The 20,408-nt window shown below is 44.6% G+C and overlaps 1 protein-coding gene across 1 annotated transcript in view; it reads right to left on the reverse strand.

Moving 5' to 3' along the window:
• Window positions 1–20,408, reverse strand: part of DNAH8 (dynein axonemal heavy chain 8) — a 1,666,792-nt gene that overhangs the window by 1,191,903 nt on the left and 454,481 nt on the right. Inside the window, 1 exon segment of the mRNA XM_033937418.1 lies at window positions 12,721–12,858. Within this exon segment, the coding sequence (XP_033793309.1) occupies window positions 12,721–12,858 (138 nt within the window).

Below are 20,408 nucleotides of genomic sequence, written 5' to 3' on the forward strand. Positions count from 1 at the left end.
CCAACTGCTTATTGAGTTGGCTGGGACATGCCTATTGCAAGCCAGGCCTAATTGGAACACTTGCATAAAACTGAGCAATTGTAACAGTCTACCGTATTTTCGCGGATATAACGCGCGCGTTATACGTGATTTTACGTACCGCGCATACCCCTCGCGCGTTATATGCCTGAGCGCGGTATACAAAAGTTTTTAAACATAGTTCCCACCCCGCCCGACGCCCGATTCACCCCCCCAGCAGGACCGCTCGCACCCCCACCCCGAACGACCGCTCGCACGCGCTCCCACCCGCACCCGCATCCACGATCGGAGCAAGAGGGAGCCCAAACCCTCTTGCCCGGCCGACTCCCCGACGTCCGATACATCCCCCCCCCAGCAGGACCACTCGCACCCTCACCCCGAAGGACCGCCGACTCCCCAACAATATCGGGCCAGGAGGGAGCCCAAACCCTCCTGGCCACGGCGACCCCCTAACCCCACCCCGCACTACATTACGGGCAGGAGGGATCCCAGGCCCTCCTGCCCTCGACGCAAACCCCCCTCCCTCCAACGACCGCCCCCCCCCAAGAACCTCCGACCGCCCCCCCAGCCGACCCGCGACCCCCCTGGCCGACCCCCACGACCCCCCCACCCCCCTTCCCCGTACCTTTGGAAGTTGGCCGGACAGACGGGAGCCAAACCCGCCTGTCCGGCAGGCAGCCAACGAAGGAATGAGGCCGGATTGGCCCATCCGTCCTAAAGCTCCGCCTACTGATGGGGCCTAAGGCGCGTGGGCCAATCAGAATAGGCCCTGGAGCCTTAGGTCCCACCTGGGGGCGCGGCCTGAGGCACATGGGCCAAACCCGACCATGTGTCTCAGGCCGCGCCCCCAGGTGGGACCTAAGGCTCCAGGGCCTATTCTGATTGGCCCACGCGCCTTAGGCCCCACCAGTAGGCGGAGCTTTAGGACGGATGGGCCAATCCGGCCTCATTCCTTCGTTGGCTGCCTGCCGGACAGGCGGGTTTGGCTCCCGTCTGTCCGGCCAACTTCCAAAGGTACGGGGAAGGGGGGTGGGGGGGGTCGTGGGGGTCGGCCAGGGGGGTCGCGGGTCGGCTGGGGGAGCGGTCGGAGGTTCTTGGGGGGGGCGGTCGTTGGAGGGAGGGGGGTTTGCGTCGAGGGCAGGAGGGCCTGGGATCCCTCCTGCCCGTAATGTAGTGCGGGGTGGGGTTAGGGGGTCGCCGTGGCCAGGAGGATTTGGGCTCCCTCCTGGCCCGATATTGTCGGGGAGTCGGCGGTCCTTCGGGGTGGGGGTGCGAGTGGTCCTGCCGAGGGGGGAGAAGAATCGGACGTCGAGGGGGGGGCATCAGGCTTTCAGGATGGGGACAGACCTTCAAGGGGGGACAGGACTTCAAGGGGGGACAGGCAGACCTTCAAGGGGGACAGGCACGGAGATGCGGGGCAGTGCACCGAAAGTCAGGGTGAGTCGGGGCAACCAGATGAGAGTCGGGGAGGGCGAAAGGAGAGTCGGGGTGGCCAGAGGAGAGTCGGGGAGAGCGAAAGGAGAGTCGGGGTGGCCAGAGGAGAGTCGGGCAGCATGCGCGTTATATGCCTGAGCGCGGTATAGAAAAGTTTTTGTACATATCATCGTGATTTCTGCGCGCTATACCCCTGTGCGCGTTTTACAATGGTGCGCGTTATATCCGCGAAAATACGGTAATTCCTGCCCTGCTTGGGACTGCAGGCTTATTAGGACTGAACTATTATAAACTATTGAAATACTCACCTGTTGATACCTGCAAGGAAGGTGTGGGCTTTTGGTTTTACAGCCCGGATATTGTTTTTCATGGTTTTTTTTTTTATTATTCATGAAATAAATGGACTAACCCCTGACTAAAGGGACAATGCACTCAATAAATTGAGACTCCGATATATGTTAGAAACTTTATTGTTCCTGACTTTTTGTGCTTCCTCACTGACTAAGAAACCAGCAGGACTTCCAGCATATCCTGGAAGCACGTTCAGCGCAGGCTATTCTGGGCGCTGGCCGGGGCCATCATTCAAGCCGGCACCAACAGTGCTACATTGTTCTTGAGTAAAGTCTTTCCTAGTAGAGGTATTGGAAGGAAAACATAAAGATGCTTGTCTTGCCAGTTGAGAAAAGCATTTGATTCCAGGCAATTTAAGGTGTATAATCTGGAACAGAATACTATAAGTTTATGATTGTAGGAGGAAGCAAAGATATTCATTTCTGGAGTCCCACAATCCTTAAATATCTTACATAGAATGGTTGAGCCGAGTGACTTCTCATGAGGTTGCAGGAGTCTGCTCAACTTTTCCACTAAAATATTTTGTTTCTCTGCAAGATAAACTGCTTTCAGAAATATGTTGTGAGGTATTGCCCAGGACCAAATTTGAATTATCTCTTGGCAAAGTAGGTGAGATTCCATTCCTCCTTGTTTGTTCACATAGTACATAGCAGCTACCTGATTGTTCAAATGAGTACTATTTGATTAAGGTGATCTTGAAATGTGCATAGAGCATTGTGAATTGCTCAGAGTTCAAAGAGACTGGTGTGGAGAGGTGTTTTTTTAAAGACTCCAACTGCCTAGAGTGTGTAGACTGTTGAGGTGGGGTCTCCTACTGAGCATGGAAGCATCTGTTGTTAATATTTTTTGATGTGGTGGAGTATGGAATAGCAGGCCCCTAGCAAGATTGGGCTATAAAAAGCACCACTGAAAGAACTGACAAAGATCTGAGATCACTTGTAAATGGTGGGAAAGCACTTCAGTAGCTTGAGACCATTGAATCAAGTGTCCAATGAGGTTCTCTGAGATGCAGAAAGGCAATTGGAGTCACATGAAGATTGGATGCCATGTAGCTCAGTAGATGGAGCATTTGACATGCGGTTATGCTCTGGAGTCTAGAGACTTGCTGGCATATTTAGAGTGTGGAGCCTTTGTTTAAATAGAAAGGCACAAACCTGAGTTGTGTCTAGCTGTGCTCCAATGAACTCTAGAATTTGAGTGGGTTGGAGATGGAATTTCTCCTGATTGCAAATCCAAGTAGACATACTGTGGCAGTCATGAACATAAGAGCTACCATACTGGGACAGACCAAGATTTCAAGGTTTATTAGTATTTGATCAAATTGCTTAACAAGTGTTTCTATGCGAAATACACCAATAAAAATATAAGTACATAAAGTATCATACAACCTAAAAAACTAATCTCAATAAAACTATTAAACCAAAACAAATACATATACTAACTGGTATGTAAGGAAAAGGGGGATAGAACTACAATTTGTTATAGAAAAGAGAAAGATAACATAGAAACATGATGGCAAATAAAGGCCAAATGGCCCATAACATATATGGATGGAGACTGGAAGAATTTAAAAGAGAGGAATTGCAATAGCATTTTGGGGAAGCTATAGGTCAAAAGCATCTTTAAACAAAAAGCTTTTCAAGGACTTTTTAAAATATGTAAGGTTTTCTTTTTCTCTAAGATATAATGGCATAGTGTTCCAAAGCCAAGTAAGCTTGTTGAGGTTAATGAGATTTTGGAGCTTTGATCAACCAGTCATCTAGTTAAAGGAAGACGTGGAATCCGTGTGAGTGGAGGGTTGCAGCCACTACTATTAGACATTTTGTGAATATTCTGGGTACTTATGCTAGTCCAAATGGAAGTACTTTGTACTGGAAGTGCTGTGTTCCCACTTGAAAGCAAAGGTATTTCCTGTGGGCTGGGAGGATGGGAATATGTATGTAGGCTTTTTTGATGTCTAAAGATCAGAGTTGGTCATTCTTCTCCTATAGTGGTTATTTGAGATTCTGCAAGGTACCTATAACCTGGCTTGGTCAATGTTAAAGCAGGATACTGGGCTAGACGGCTATTTTTCTTAATGCTGCTGAATTTTTTGGGGCTTAACAAGATACCAATAAGGAGGCAGTAAAGATCAATAGGTTCTCAAAGGAATCGTTGGCTGTCTAAAACCCGCAGCACACAACAGTGAGCTCCACAAGAATTAAAGAAATCAATAATTAATTTAATTAGGAAGTGCCCTCAGTGTGATAAGGCAGCGATAGGAGCAATGCTCCTGCGCTCAAATCATGAGACAAGGACAACCAGTCCCTGCCCCCACACCATCATCGGGCTCTTCCAGGGTGTGTGAAGTGAATAAATCAATCAATCAAAACAGTGCAAAAAGTGCCAAAATAAAACACAAAGTAACACACACGGGTAAAGACAGGCAACAATCTCTAAGAGAACCTCCCCCCAAAAAACCAGAATCACACACAGCCGACTTAGCTGGAATAAAGTGAAGGACAAACTCCCCAAAAAGCAAAGAAGAACGCCAACAGATGGGTCAACCAGGCATGGTTTCGGGTGACTCCCTTCCTCAGGAACCAAAATGACAAACTCTGTAGACCGTCGGGCCGGCTGGGGGAGGGTGGAGGTAACTGAGGGGAGCGCAGCTGCGCGCTAAAACGACACCACAGGAAACGTCATTCTGCAAATACAGCCAATCAGACGCCAGGGAAGGCGGGACAATAGTAAAACTGACATTCAGTGGAATAAAACAGCCATTCAGGTGCCCAAAAGTCAGATTATTGACTGCCACTCAATACTTTCATTAAGGCCGGTTGGCTGGACAGCCTGTAACTCAAAGATCCAAAATTGCTCACGGAGGTTAAGTTGAAACATCTTGTCACCTCTGAAATCTCTCGGTAATTGCTCCAAAACAAACCAGGAGAGATCAGCAAAGGTATGACTACACTCCATACAATGAGGCACTAGAGGAGCAGATCTAATAGACATCTGGATCCTACTTTTATGTTCAACCAACCTTGTCCTTATTTGCCGGCTGGTATGACCCACGTAAATGAGGTCACAGGGGCAGATGATAGCATAAACCACCCAGCTCGATTCACAGGTGGTGCATTGCCTTAGATAATACTTTTGACGAGTCATGGGATGGCACCAACTGGAAATGGCAAGAGTGTTAGTGCACACGCTGCAATGACCACATGCCCTGTGACCACCTGTAGTGGGCAGCTCAACGGTAGTAGGGGTAAGTAGGTTCCTCAAATTCTTTGGTCTTGAAAACGCGATGCGTGGAGGATCCTGCAGCGCAGAGTGGCAACCCAGTATATGCCAATGTCTCTTGATCACCTCAGCCACCTGAGAAGCACGACTTGAATAAGAAATCACACAGACCTGCTGGTCAGAAGCCGGTCTCACAACAGGAGCAAGTAAAAGATCGGGGTTAGCATACCATGCTCTGACATATGCACACTTAATAGCCCACTCAGGATAACCCCTGTTCCTAAAAAGTTGAGATAGGAGTTTAGCTTGCATCTTGAAATCAGTGATGGTAGAACATATATGACGAATCCTAAGGAATTGACTGACCGGCAAAGACTGCTTCAACCGTGAAGGATGGCAACTCGAGTAATGAAGGTAAGTATTCCGGTCAGTGTCTTTTCTATAGACAGTGGTAAGCAATTGATTGCCTTCCTTGGTAACCACAGTATCAAGGTAATTAACCCGTGTCAAATCAGTGGTTGCAGTGAATTTAAGATGACAATCCAAGGAGTTTAACCAAGATAAAAATTCAGCAAACCTGTCTAGAGAATCCGTCCATATCAAGAAAACGTCGTCAATATAATGAAGCCATACCCCAACGTGGGACATCCATAAAGAAGGATACAAAAACCTTTCTTCAAAATTGGTGACATACAGGTTCGCCACACTGGGCGCCATGGCAGTACCCATGGCGACGCCATGGGTTTGCAGAAAAAATTCACCTTGTACTTCAAAAAAGTTTTGATTGAGGACCATGGAAGACAAAGTCATGAGAAAGGATTTGGGAATCCTATTATCCTGAGGTAAACTGGTCAAACTGGTCTCCACTATATGTAAGGCTTCATTTTAGGGAATATTGCTGTAAAGGGCTTCCAAGTCCACAGTTATTAAAAAATCCGAAGGTTGGACCTGTAATGTCTTGATCCGAGTTAAAAAGTGAGTAGTGTCAAGAACATAGGACCTGGCCTTGATGACTTGAGGCTTTAAAAAATGATCCACCATTTTGGATAATGGCTCCAAAACGGTCCCACGCAGGGAAACAATAGGCCTCCCAGGGGGATTATGGAGTGTCTTGTGTATCTTAGGCACTGTGTAAAAGTATGGAGTACGAGTGGGAGGTTGAGTAAGGAACTTAGCCTCAGACTTGGTAATGAACTGGTTCTCCAAAGCCGACTGAACTACCCGGCTGATCTCAGACTGAAGTCCAACAGACGGGTCATTATCCAATTTCAAATACCAATCAGAGTTGGAAATATGATTACTTATTTGGATTTGATACTGGGTCCTGGATTGCACGACCACAGCTCCACCCTTATCAGCCGGTTTGATATTAAGTTCAGGGTTACACTTAAGCGTTTTAATGGCCTGGAAATGGGTCCTCATCATATTAGAGTAATTTCTATGTGTACGGGAGAAATAAAGTTGGTCAACATCCCATAAAACCAAATCAAGAAATACCCTAATATGCGGGTCAAGAGGCCCAGGAGGTACCCAACTAGATTTAACCCGAAACAAAGATTCATTGCGAGTGGCATTTTTGTCTGAAAAAAACACTTTAATTTGAAGATTTCTAATAATGTGAGCCACATCCCGATGAACCGTGAACCGGTGCAGGTGGGTAGTGGGGACAAAAGAAAGCACAGTTACTTACCGTAACAGGTGTTATCCAGGAACAGCAGGCAGATATTCTTGACTGATGGGTGACGGCACCGACGGAGCCCCGGTACGGACACTTTTAGAGTGATTGCACTCTAAGAACTTAGAAAGTTCTAGAGGCCGCACCGCGCATGCGCGAGTGCCTTCCCGCCCGACACAGGCGCGTGGTCCCCAGTTATGATAAGCCAGCTAAGAAGCCAACCCGGGGAGGTGGGTGGGACGCAAGAATATCTGCCTGCTGTCCCTGGATAACACCTGTTACGGTAAGTAACTGTGCTTTATCCCAGGACAAGCAGGCAGCATATTCTTGACTGATAGGTGACCTCCAAGCTAACAAAAAGAGGGATGGAGGGAAGGTTGGCCATTAGGAAAACAAATTTTGCAAAACAGATTGGCCGAAGTGACCATCCTGTCTGGAAAATGCATCCAGACAATAGTGTGATGTAAAAGTATGAACTGAGGACCAACTGGCAGCCTTGCAGATTTCCTCAATAGGCGTACAACGGAGGAAAGCTACAGATGCTGCCATAGCTCTAACTCTATGGGCCGTGACGGAACCTTCCAGTGTCAGTCCCGACTGAGCAGAGCAGAAAGAAATGCATGCTGCCAACCAATTCGACAGCGTACGCTTAGAAACAGGATGACCCAATTTATTAGGATCAAAGGACAAAAAGAGTTGTGGCGATGATCTGTGGGGTTTAGTACGATCCAAATAGTAAGCTAAAGCCCGCTTACAGTCCAAAGTATGAAGGGCTTGTTCTCCAGAATGAGAGTGAGGTTTCGGGAAGAAGACAGGTAGAACAATAGATTGGTTGAGATGGAATTCAGAAACAACCTTAGGGAGAAACTTTGGATGTGTAAGTAGAACCACCTTATCATGATGAAAGACTGTGAAAGGTGGATCAGAAACTAGTGCATGGAGCTCACTGACCCTCCTGGCAGAGGTAAGAGCAATAAGGAAAAGTACCTTCCAAGTGAGAAACTTGAAAGTGGCAGTCGCCAAAGGTTCAAATGGAGGCTTCATCAAAGCGGAGAGAACCACATTAAGATCCCAGATCACAGGAGGTGCTTTAAGAGGTGGTTTAACATTGAAAAGACCTCGCATGAATCTGGAGACCAGGGGATGAGCTGTAAGGAGTTTCCCATGGACTGGCTCATGAAAAGCAGCAATAGCACTAAGATGGACTCTGATAGAGGTAGATTTGAGGCCAGAGTCAGACAGAGAAAGCAGATAATCCAACAAGGTCTCCACTGGAAGGGACGTGGGATCATGATGATGAAGAAGACACCAAGAAGAAAACCTTGTCCACTTTTGATGATAACACTGCAGGGTTGCGGGCTTCCTGGAAGCATCTAGAATAGAACGAACGGGCTGAGATAGAAGAGAGTTGTGTGAAGTCAGCCCGAGAGATACCAAGCTGTCAGGTGTAGAGACTGAAGGTTGGGATGCAGAAGGGTCTCCTGATGCTGCGAAAGCAGAGAAGGAAACAGAGGAAGCAGCAAAGGTTCTCTGGAACTGAGTTGAAGGAGAAGGAAGAACCAATGTTGTCTGGGCCACCATAGAGCAATCAGAATCATGGTGGCTCGTTCCTTCTTGAGTTTGAACAAGGTCCGCAGCATGAGCGGCAGAGGAGGAAAAGCATACAGGAATTGATTGGACCAATCCAGTAGAAATGCATCCGCTGCCAGACGGTGAGGAGTATAGAGTCTGGAGCAGAATTGGGGCAGTTGGTGATTGTGAGGAGCTGCAAAGAGGTCCACTTGAGGAGTGCCCCATTGATCGAAGATGGACTGTAGGGTTGAAGGATCGAGAGTCCATTCGTGAGGTTGGAGAATTCTGCTGAGCTTGTCCACTAATGAATTCTGCTCTCCTTGGATGTAGATTGCCTTCAGGAATAGGCTGCGAGCTGTGGCCCAAGTCCAGATTTTCTGGGATTCCTGACACAAGAGGCGAGAGCCTGTTCCACCCTGTTTGTTGATATAGTACATCGCAACCTGATTGTCTGTGCACAGCAGGAGGACTTGAGGAAAGAGAAGGTGTTGGAAGGCCTTGAGGGCGTAAAACATCGCTCTGAGTTCCAGGAAATTGATGTGATGCTTCTTTTCCTGGGCTGTCCAAAGGCCTTGAGTTTGGAATTCGTTCAAATGAGCTCCCCAGGCATAAGGGGAGGCGTCGGTGGTGATGACTAGTTGATGAGGAGGTAGATGGAGCAGAAGACCTCTGGAGAGATTTGAGGATATCAGCCACCATTGAAGAGATTGACGAAGAGATGATGTCACAGATATGTGTCGTGAGCAAGGATCCGTCGCTTGGGACCACTGGGTAGCAAGGGTCCATTGAGGAGTGCGCAGGTGAAGACGTGCTAAGGGTGTTACATGAACTGTGGAAGCCATGTAACCTAAGAGTATCATCATCTGTTTGGCAGAGAGGGAACTTTGAAGAAGTACCTGCTGACAGAGAAATTGGATAGTCTAAAGACGGTTGGCCGGCAGAAATGCTCTCATGAGGACTGTGTCTAGCACCGCTCCAATGAACTGAAGTCTCTGAGTGGGGATGAGATGAGATTTGGGAAGATTGATCTCGAACCCCAGAAGTTGTAGAAACAGGATGGTTTGGTTGGTGGCCAGGAGCACTGTCTGAGATGAATTGGCCTTGATTAACCAATCGTCCAAGTAAGGAAAGACTTGAAGGTGGTGAGAGCGTAGAAAGGCAGCTACCACAATCAGACATTTGGTGAACACTCTTGGAGAAGAGGCAAGACCGAAGGGGAGCACCTTGTATTGGTAATGACAGCGATTGATCATGAAGCGGAGGTACTGTCTGGAGGTCGGATTGACCGGTATGTGAGTGTATGCCTCTTTGAGATCGAGGGAGCATAGCCATTCGTTTTGATTGAGAAGAGGATAAAGCGTGGCTAAAGATAGCATCTTGAATTTCTCTTTGACCAAGCATTTGTTGAGATCGCGAAGATCTAGAATTGGTCTGAGATCTCCTGTCTTTTTGGGAACTAGAAAATAACGGGAGTAGAATCCCTGCCCCTTTTGTTCTGGAGGAACTTCCTCTATAGCGTTCAGAAGGAGGAGGGATTGAACCTCCTGAAGAAGGAGGGAAGACTGAGGAGAGTTCAAAGCAGACTCTTTTGGTAGACTTGGGACCGGGAGGTTCTGAAAGTTGAGAGAGTAGCCGTGGTGGATGATGTTGAGGACCCATTGGTCCGAAGTGATAACTTCCCACCGGCTGAGGAAAAAAGAAAGACGACCTCCTATAGGTTGAGGTAGAAGGGAATATGGTTGGATGCTGGCTATGCCCTGGAGAAGTAAGTCAAAAGGGCTGTGTGGATTTCTGTTGAGGAGGCGGCTTGACAGGCTGCTGCTGCTGTGGTCTAGGTGTCTGCCGTTGTTGCTGACGCTGTCGCCTAGGTTGTTGTGGAGCTGACTGTAAAGGACGAGCCACATAACGGCGTTGGTAGGCCGATTGCTGTCTGAAAGGCCGTGCCGGTGGAGGTTTCTTCTTCGTCTTGAGGAGAGTATCCCAGCGTGTTTCATGGGCGGAGAGCTTTTGGATGGTTGAGTCCATAGATTCTCCAAACAGCTCATCCCCCAAACACGGTGCATTAGCCAACCGGTCTTGATGGTTGACATCAAGCTCGGATACCCTCAGCCAGGCAAGGCGGCGCATGGCCACAGACATAGCTGTTGCTCTGGAGGTAAGTTCAAAAGTATCATAAATAGATCTTACCATAAATTTTCTCAGCTGGAAAAGTGAAGAGGAACATTGGTGAAAAGCCAGTCGTTTTCGCTCAGGAAGGTACTGTTCAAAAGAAGCCATGGTGGTAAGGAGATGCTTTAAATAGAAAGAAAAATGAAAAGCATAGTTGCCAGATCTATTAGCGAGCATCGCATTCTGGTATAAACGCTTACCAAATTTGTCCATGGCTTTACCTTCTCTGCCAGGAGGGACAAAAGCATAAACACTAGCTCCTGAAGACTTTTTAAGTGTAGATGCCACAAGAAGAGACTCATGTGGAAGCTGGGGCTTGTCGAACCCTGGAATAGGGATGACTTTGTACAGAGAGTCCAATTTGCGGGGAGCTCCCGGGATAGTAAGAGGAGTCTCTAAATTTTTGTAAAAAGTTTCCCTCAGGATGTCATGAAGAGGGAGTTTCAAAAATTCCTTTGGATGCTGGTCAAAGTCAAGGGCGTCAAGAAAGGCTTTAGACTTTTTAGACTCAGCCTCCAAAGGAATGGAAAGAGATTCACACATGTCTTTTAAAAAGGAAGAAAAAGACAAAGAATCATGTTTGGAGGATGGGTTAGGAATAATAGGATCATCCTCATCCGAAGAACACTCACCTTCTGATAGAAAAGGCTCTTCGGAATCACCCCACAGATCAGGGTCCCTAATATGGGAACTACGGTCCCGAGACTCGGGGGTGGATGGTTCCAAGTGTCGGGACTTGCGAATTGACTTACCCAACCTCATCGATGCGGTACCGGGAGAAGTTACCGGTCGCATCGGTGCCGAAGTCTGTACTGACTGGTGGTGGGCTGTCAGCTCCGGTGCGAGGACTGGCATCGACACCGATGAGGCCGAGTGTACCGGTACCGAAACAGCGGAAGCAGACAATATAGGCTGTTCCACTGCCGGTACCGGCGGCTCAGTGCGGACCGGCACCGGGAGATTCGGAGCCAAGATAGCTGGAAGGAGTTGTTGTAACTGCTCCTTAAGCTGTACTTGAAGGATGGCCGCAATGCAATCATCTAATGAAGGCACCGGTACCGCCTTTTTCTTTTGCAGTACCTGCGGTGCAGCTCTACACCCCGGAGATGAGGAGCCCGATGTCGAGGGACTCACCTCAATAGGGGCAGAGCGCTTCCGCTGGCGCCTCACGGTCAGCAGGACTGGACTCGCTGCAATCGAGACCGGAGGACGCTCCAGCGGGGAAGGCTTCTTAGCCGGCTTACCTGGGTGTTGCGACGCCGGCGCGGTGTCACGCAGTGTCGATGAGGTGGGTGCCGATTGTACAGGAGCCGATACCGGTGTCGATGTCGCGGGATCGGACATATCGGTACCGAAAAGTAATCGCTGTTGAATTTCGCGATTTTTCAATGTACGTTTTTGCAACGTGGCACAGCGGGTGCAGGTGGAAGCCTGATGCTCCGGACCCAGGCACTGTAGGCACCAGTTGTGCGGGTCCGTAAGGGAGATAGGCCATGCACACCGCTGGCACTTCTTGAACCCTGGCTGAGGGGGCATGAAAGGAAAAACGGCTTCCGCCAAATCAAAGGCCGAGGCCTCGATGGTGGCAGAAGGCCCCGCCGGGGAAAAACCAATTTGAAGAAAAAATACAAAATTTTTTTTTTTTTTTTTTTTACAAAAATAAAATAAAAGAAAAAAGGCAATAGAGCCAAAGGGGTTTACGCGAGCGGGAAGGCGAAGAGAAAAATTTTCAACGGCCGTTGAAAAACGCGTCTTCTTAGTTCCGCGGAAACTAAGAAACTGGGGACCGCGCACCTGTGTCGGGCGGGAAGGCACTCGCGCATGCTCAGTGCGGCCTCTAGAACTTTCTAAGTTCTTAGAGTGCAATCACTCTAAAAGTGTCCGTACCGGGGCTCCGTCGGTGCCGTCACCCATCAGTCAAGAATATGCTGCCTGCTTGTCCTGGGATAAAGCCCTTTTTGGGGCAGCATTTATCCAGTTAGCAGGTACTGCTACCCAGATCAGTGCTTTTAAACGTAAGCCCCATAAACTACTTGCACATACTGTATTACTAAACACCTGTTCTGTTCAAATTACAACCCATGTTAAAATAAAAACAATGACCAGAACTAGAATATTCTATGATACATAGTGCTAATTCTAGTGACCCTTCTAGTCCCTGGAATTCTTTTCATTTCAATACTTCAAGCAAAAAGCTTACTGTGTCTTCTATGCATTTGATAAACCAAAGGGACAAATGCCAAAAGATTAAAGGATGGAACTTTCTTATCTGTACTCACTTTATTTAGTCTTTTATAGAAAGCTTCAAATTTCCCAAATATGTATTTCTCTGAGACTTCAAATGGTTTGTCATCTGGGGTCTCTTTTCTTGTTCTATGAAAAGATTTCTGATACTCTTCAAATAAAAAAATGCAGTCCTAATAAAGGGAACAACCAAAAATATTCATCATATTTATTTATGCTAAGATATTTTTTTACCATCTTTCTCAAGACAGTCAAGAAACAAGTATAGCTTGATTTGTTACTACAAAATGATCAAATATCAGCATCATATATGTACAATTAGAACAGTCAGATAAAAATGGAAACAGGAAAACTAAATCATAGAATTAGCACTAACATGATTTTATGATTGTTTTTGCTCTTTTTGTAATTCTATGTTTTATTGTACCCCACACAGAATTGTAGGATGCTGCAGATAATAAAGTTTTAAATAAAATATAAAAATAAACTAAAACAGCACAGAACAACATTTATATTACCTAGATATTATACAATGACAACACAATACAGATGAAACATCTTTACAGACAGCAGAGGGGATATGTACAATTGAGACATATAAGGAAAGATTAGGTTCTTACCTTTGTTAATTTTCTTATAAATCCACACTCTATTCCTGAACAAGTAGGTAGTAAATCCCATCTCACAAGTTTCATTTGCATAGTTTTGCTCCTCCTCTTACCTCTAGACTGTCCTCCAACTTCTAGTGTGTGACAAAGCAGACAGCCATTCCTGAAGAGGACACAGAAAAGAGAGGGGTACACGGAAACTCCCCGAGAAACAAGTCTAATCTGTTTATATTAATAAACATCATAATAGCAATCAAACAGCAATAAACTATAAATATACTGAAAACTATAGCAATAAACTATAAAATACTGAAAACAAGGAGACTCAGCCTGCACTAACAGTGTGGGGACACATTCGTGAGAGACCCCCCTGGAGCAAAGTGCACAATATTTGTGAATGTTAATCTTGGAGAAGTTGGTCAAAGAATCAGAAGTCCAACTTACTGGTATTTATTAAGGCAGACAATCAGCAACTCCGAGGGCAGGCTTCAGGAATAGGATGGATTTACAAGAAATAAGATTAGTAAAGGTAAAAACCTAATATTTTCCTCTTGTACAATCCCACTTTATTCCTGAACAAGTGGGACTTAACAGAGCAGATCCTGCAATTCAGGTTGGGGCTGATGAGCCTGCTGAAAAAAATAAAAAATCTAAATGCAAAAAGTATGCAAAAGTATGTAAAAGTATGCAAAAGAGGACCAAGTGGCAGCTCCTCAAATATCTTCTGGGGAAACCGCTAAACATTCCACCCACAAGGAAGCAACGCCTCATGTGGAGTGAGCTTTTACCGAAACAGGAGGCCGCTTTCCAGCACCAATCTAAGTGAATAAAATAGCCACTTGGATCCATCTTGAAATTGAGGCTTTCAAAGCTGATCTGCCCTTATGGGCTGCCCCAACCAACACGAACAGGTGATCTGACAGACAAACTCATTTGTGACTTCCAAATACCTCATCAAAAGCATGCACTTCTTCAAGGGAATAAACAGGCAGATAGACAAGGGCGATCCGGTCGACATTGTATATCTGGATTTTCAGAAGGCGTTCGATAAGGTTCCACATGAACGACTACTTTGTAAAACTGCGAGCCACAGAAGGGGAGCTGTGTCTGGAGGGAAAAGCAGAGAAAGGGGCTGGAGCTGAAGGTACGAGAGAGAGAGGTGCTTGACCTATGGAGGGGAGGGCTGGAGCTGAAGGGAAGGGAGAAAGCTACAGGACCTGCAGGAGGGGGAGCTGGAGGGAAGGAGAAGAGGTGCTGCACCTGTGGAAGGGGGGCTGCTGGAGGGAAGGTAGAGAGGTTCTGGATCTGTTGGGGGAGGGACTGAAGGGAAAAGAAGGAAAAAGAAATGCAATACTAAGCAGATGAAGGAAGACGGAATGAAAAACTGAATACACAGCAAAGAGAGGGAGACACACAGGAAGGTATCAGAAACAGAGGGGAACTAATAAGCATAGAGAGGAGAATAGGGACAGGGACACAAAGGGTGACCACACCATAGCATCGCCATGAGGGCCTGGTCAAGAATTTGTGACACCCTGCATAGGTTAGAATCACCCAGTACCCATCACTATGTAAGGCCACACAGGTAACCAGTGTTTCCTAGTCTCAAAAACCTGTCACCTATTGCCCACCCACCCTTCTTTCAATGAGCTTCTTGCCTATTGTGTGTTAAATAAATATATATATCATAGATATAAAGGAAAAGTAGGAATTTGTATGTATATCTATCTATCTATCTAATAAATCTATATATATATCTAGAGAGATAGATAGATATCATAGATAGATAAAGATAGATAACATATCTTGGCAGGAAGATGTTTTATCTCTTGATATGTCCCTACCTCATCAGAGTATGCATGCAGGAGGAAGCTGTGTGAATTGTTTTGCGTTAACTATGTGAGGCACATTCTACTATTTGAATCATTCTCGCCCATTATCAGAAAACTTTTGTAAATCATTGTTGGTTCCCTGAAGCAGGAACGAAACGTGGCACGTCATAACTTGCAAGCTATAAGATAAGTTTGCTGTTCTTTTCCAACTAGACGTACACAAGTGAATAAGTTTAGCCCTAGTGACGCGTTATAAATTTACATAATTGAAATCTTTTTCATTTTTGAATATACGATGATTGGGCAGTGAGGCAATAGTGTCGGGGTTCTCCCCAATTATTGCCTCCATGATTCTGAGCGTAAAATTTAGTAACAGTTCATGAACTATTGATACAGCATACTTACAAATATTATCAAGAGTGATTTTTTAAACATAAGCATGGTGTAAAAATTGGCCACATTGTAGCTTGCCGTAACTTTATGAGAGCTAAGCAAGAGGAAGAGGCTTCACAAAAAGTTCAGAAGAAAAGGAAGCTTGCCTGGGGATTCGAAGCCAAGAAAAGGTGGGAAACAAAAAACAACATAGGCTATATGTGACCATGTCTGGCACCTCTTTTGGTATGATGTATGAGGATAATGGCCAAGAATGAGGTCTCTGGATTTGCAAAGACCATATTAAACTGAACATGGAGCTAGCGTGTATATTATAAGGAAAGTGTACATTTACAACGCTCTTGTCCAGTATCTGCTCAGAGTGTAAGAAAGTGCCTGGCTCAGGTGCCTTGCCACAGTACAGAAACCTCGAGAGCCATTCATCCGGACCTTCAAAGAAAATGAGATTTGATGTGTTAATGTTGGTTATGTGGAAAGAAGAAACACAAACAGCAATGTGTTTAATACTATGTTCTGTATATCCTATGAGATATTTTATTATTATTAGCTTAAATTATGAGACACAGGAATATATATAAAGGGAAAGTTCAATTAATTTGATAAGTATATCGGTTGTTAGATATAAGGGGATACAGAACTGGAAAGTAAAGCATTAAATAGAGATAAGATCAAAAGGATATTATAGGGTTATGATTTATGTAATTTAGGTATTATAAATTGAATTACATATTCAAGAGATAATGGAAATATATAATATGTTTAACAATACATAAAAAATTGAGCTCATATAATAATTTACATATTAGATATTATATTGAATAATTTGCAAACTTTTATTTTAAATGTGAATTTAGAGTTATATTATATTCAAAATTATAATATTATAACATCTATTATGCTTTTAAAGTATGAATGGGATTTTTAAATTAGAATGGTTGGTGCTGATGCATAAACTAGTATCCTGGAAGAAGTATATATAATTTATGATTAATATGGGAAATTATTACTGAAAAAATTGGACAGCTTACGGTAATTACTAATAAGATTATTTAATTTTGCCTATAAGGAGTTTCTCGTCACCTGGTCTCACATGTGCGTTTCCAAGTTCTCACAATTAATTTGGGAGGGGATGGGGATATGGGGAAATAGGAATAAGAGAGATTAGGGATTTTATTTCAGGTTTAAAAATAGGGGAAAATTAACATTTATCGAATACTCATTATAATTTGATTTATTGGATGATATTTTTATGCTTTATATATTAATTATATAATGGATTTTAAAATATTTTCATTAAATGTTAATGGCCTCAACCATCCGATTAAAATAATAATAATTTTAGAGCCCTACAATGGCGCACTGCCATGCCTGCAGTATTCCTTGTTATTCTTAACAGTTGTTCATTATACCTTGCCAGCAGTATACCGTGTTATTCCTATTAGTTGGTATACCCAGATATACCTTGTTATACTTAACTGCAGGCTATATTTAACTATTGTTATTCCTAGTTTTATTTAACTGCTGACTTATATCTAAAGGTTGATAGACAACGTGTTGATAGACTGCTTGCCCTATCCTGTCTAAACATATATATTAGCACCAAAAACAAGTCCCAACACTCACTCACACATCTTATCAAAACTCTTACACGAACCCCTCTTACAGACTTAGGCCATCCAAAAAGACAGCTAACACCAACAGAGTAACGATCCCCAGAACCAACTCCCCTATCCACGCACAAAAAAAAATAAAAAATAAAAATAAATAAATAAATAATGACAACACTCACAACCAAATTCTGCCTAGTCCTACTACTGCTCTCCCTTCTCATAGATAAATGGAAAACAGCAGGATACCACACTCATTCTATACCCATCCTCACAACATCACACAGACTGGTTCAACCCATTAGGAAACTTCAAACCCCCAGAACCCTGATACCTTGTCAATCATCCAATCACGAAAACATTCCCGCAATTTGGGGAAAAAGACCATCAACAAAAACTAAGGCAAGTTCTCAAAAACTTCAAACATCAGCCAGAACACTCATCAATACACACACTACTCACTCTCCCACTAAACTCACATCAATTGCATGCGCATACTTGAATATATGATATATCAGCCCAAAGACAGAGCTAATCAAAGACTGGCTGATAATTTAGGTTGCCTCTTCCTAGCAGAAACCTGGCTCACTTCCGACTCAGATCCTCGCATTACTGAATTCTGCCCAAACGGATACAAACTAGAGCTAGTTTGCAGAGAAAACAGAAGAGGTGGAGGTCTAGCAATCATCGTAAAAAACAACCTCAACATTAAAGTCCTAACCAAGCACTCCACCCCTCACCTAGACCTTCTAGCCTGCCAACTCTCTCACAGGAACTCTCAACTGCCTTCTATGCTATGTCACACCAGGAAAATGGAACACATCTAAACAAGATCTCGAAGAATTTATCTTCCAGAATTCCCTTTCTTCCACACATAACCTGATCCTAGGAGACATTAATCTCCACCTAGAAGACCACACCTCCAAACAAGTAGAGGACATACTTTCATTCCTCAACAACCTATCTTACCAGATACTCAATCCTGAACCCATGCATCAAAAGGGCCATCAACTTGATATTGCCGCTTACGCATCTCCCAACCTCAACACACAAAACATCCACATCATCAACGGCTCATGGCATCCTACCTTATGGTCCGACCACTACAAATACACCTTGACCATCAACTGGGTGCACAATACCATCAAACCTATTCCAAGCATAACTAGTTTCAAGACCAGACAGAAAATCGAACCTACCACCTTCTGGAACACAGTAGACCCAGCAATAGATTTAAACAACCCCAAGGAATTCATAAACACATGGCGTTCCATTAGTGAATCCACTTTGAACAAACTAGCACCACTAAAAATAAAAAACAAAATATGCAGACCATCAGACAAATGGTTTGAGGCCGAACTCCTACACCTAAAAAGGCAATGCAGACAACTAGAAAGGACATGGAAAAAACAGAAACAAGACCACAAAAAACAGAATGGAGATCCCAAATCAAACAATACAAATTCAAACTGAAGGAAAAACGAAAAGACTACTACTCCAAACTCATTGGCACCGAAAATCCAGACACCAAAAAACTTTTCAGCATTGTAAAAAACCTCACAGATACCAAACCTTTCCTCGCCACCCAAGGAACCCAGACTCTGACAGCTTCACAACTATCAGACCACTTCAAAAATAAAATCATCACAATCAGAACCACATTCAACAATTCACAAAATATCATAGAAGAGATACTAATAAAACCCACAACAGACGAAGCCATCTCAGCAGACAGGACCTGGACCACCTTCCCAACGACACAATGGTCAGACCTGGATCGGCTAAGGAGAAAAAAGGCTGGGATGAAACAAGGGACAAATTACAGGAGTCGACTAACAAAGGAGAGGAGATTAGAAAGATCATAACCAAAGAGAAGAATCTAATGACCAAAGCACAGGGAAAGGAAATGAAGGCAACAAAATTCCAGGAGCTAAATTGCATATATACTAATGCAAGGAGCCTAAGAAACAAAATGGGAGAATTAGAAGCCATGGCCATTGCAGAGAACATAGACATCATTGGAATCTCCGAAACATGGTGGAATGAGGAAAGCAGATGGGATACAGCACTGCCGGGGTACAAACTCTATCGCCAAGACAGATTAGGACAGAAAGGCGGAGGAATAGCACTATACATAAAAGAAAACATACAATCGACAAGAATGGACATAGCAGAGACGGCCAACAAGCTAGAATCGCTATGGGTTAAAATACCAGGAAGGAAAGGGCCTGAAATAAAGATAGGTCTATACTATCGTCCACCCGGACAAACCGGAGAAATCGATGAAGAAATGGAAGCCGAGATGAAACGAGAATGCAAAAGCGGTAACACAGTTATTATGGGAGACTTCAACTACCCTGGGATAGACTGGAGTCTTGGAAGCTCAAGATGCGCCAGGGAGGCAGACTTTCTGGAGGCTGTACAAGATTGCTTCATGGAGCAGCTTGTTAGAGAACCGACGAGAGGAAATGCCACTCTGGATCTAATCCTAAATGGGCTAAGGGGACCTGCAAAGGAAGTGGAAGTAGTGGGACCGTTGGGAAACAGCGATCATAATATGATCAAGTTCAAGGTGGAAATAGGAATACTGAAAGGAAAGAGAACCATAGCGACAACTTTTAACTTCAAGAAGGGAAACTACGAAGCAATGAGAGGAATGGTAAAGAAGAAACTTAGGAACACTTCCAAAAAATGGCATACGGTAGAACATGCCTGGTCCTTTTTCAAGAATACAGTGAGCGAGGCGCAAAATCTGTATATCTCCAAATTCAGAAAAGGGTGCAACAAGAGTCGAACAAAAGACCCGGCGTGGATAACTAAAATAGTGAAGGAAGCGATAGGCAATAAGAAAAACTCATTCAGAAAATGGAAGAAGGACAAATCTGAGGGAAACTGGAAAGATAACAGAAAGTATCAAAAAGAATGTCATCGTGTGGTTCGAAAAGCCAAAAAAAGAGTATGAAGAGAGGCTAGCCAGGGAAGCACGAAATTTCAAGCCGTTCTTTAGATATATTAAAGGGAAACAGCCGGCTAGGGAAGAGGTGGGACCACTGGACGACGGAGACCAGAAGGGAGCGGTGAAGGAAGAGAAAGAGGTCGCAGAAAGACTTAACATGTTCTTTTCATCGGTATTTACAAGCGAAGACACAACCAACATACCGGAACCTGAACAAATCTTCAAGGGAAATCAAGCACAAAAGTTAACATCCATGGAAGTGAGCCTTGGTGAGGTGCGCAGGAAGATAGAAAAACTAAAAACTGACAAATCGCCGGGTCCGGATGG

This window comes from Geotrypetes seraphini, chromosome 3, assembly GCF_902459505.1.
Source record: "Geotrypetes seraphini chromosome 3, aGeoSer1.1, whole genome shotgun sequence".
Classification (NCBI taxonomy): domain Eukaryota; kingdom Metazoa; phylum Chordata; class Amphibia; order Gymnophiona; family Dermophiidae; genus Geotrypetes; species Geotrypetes seraphini.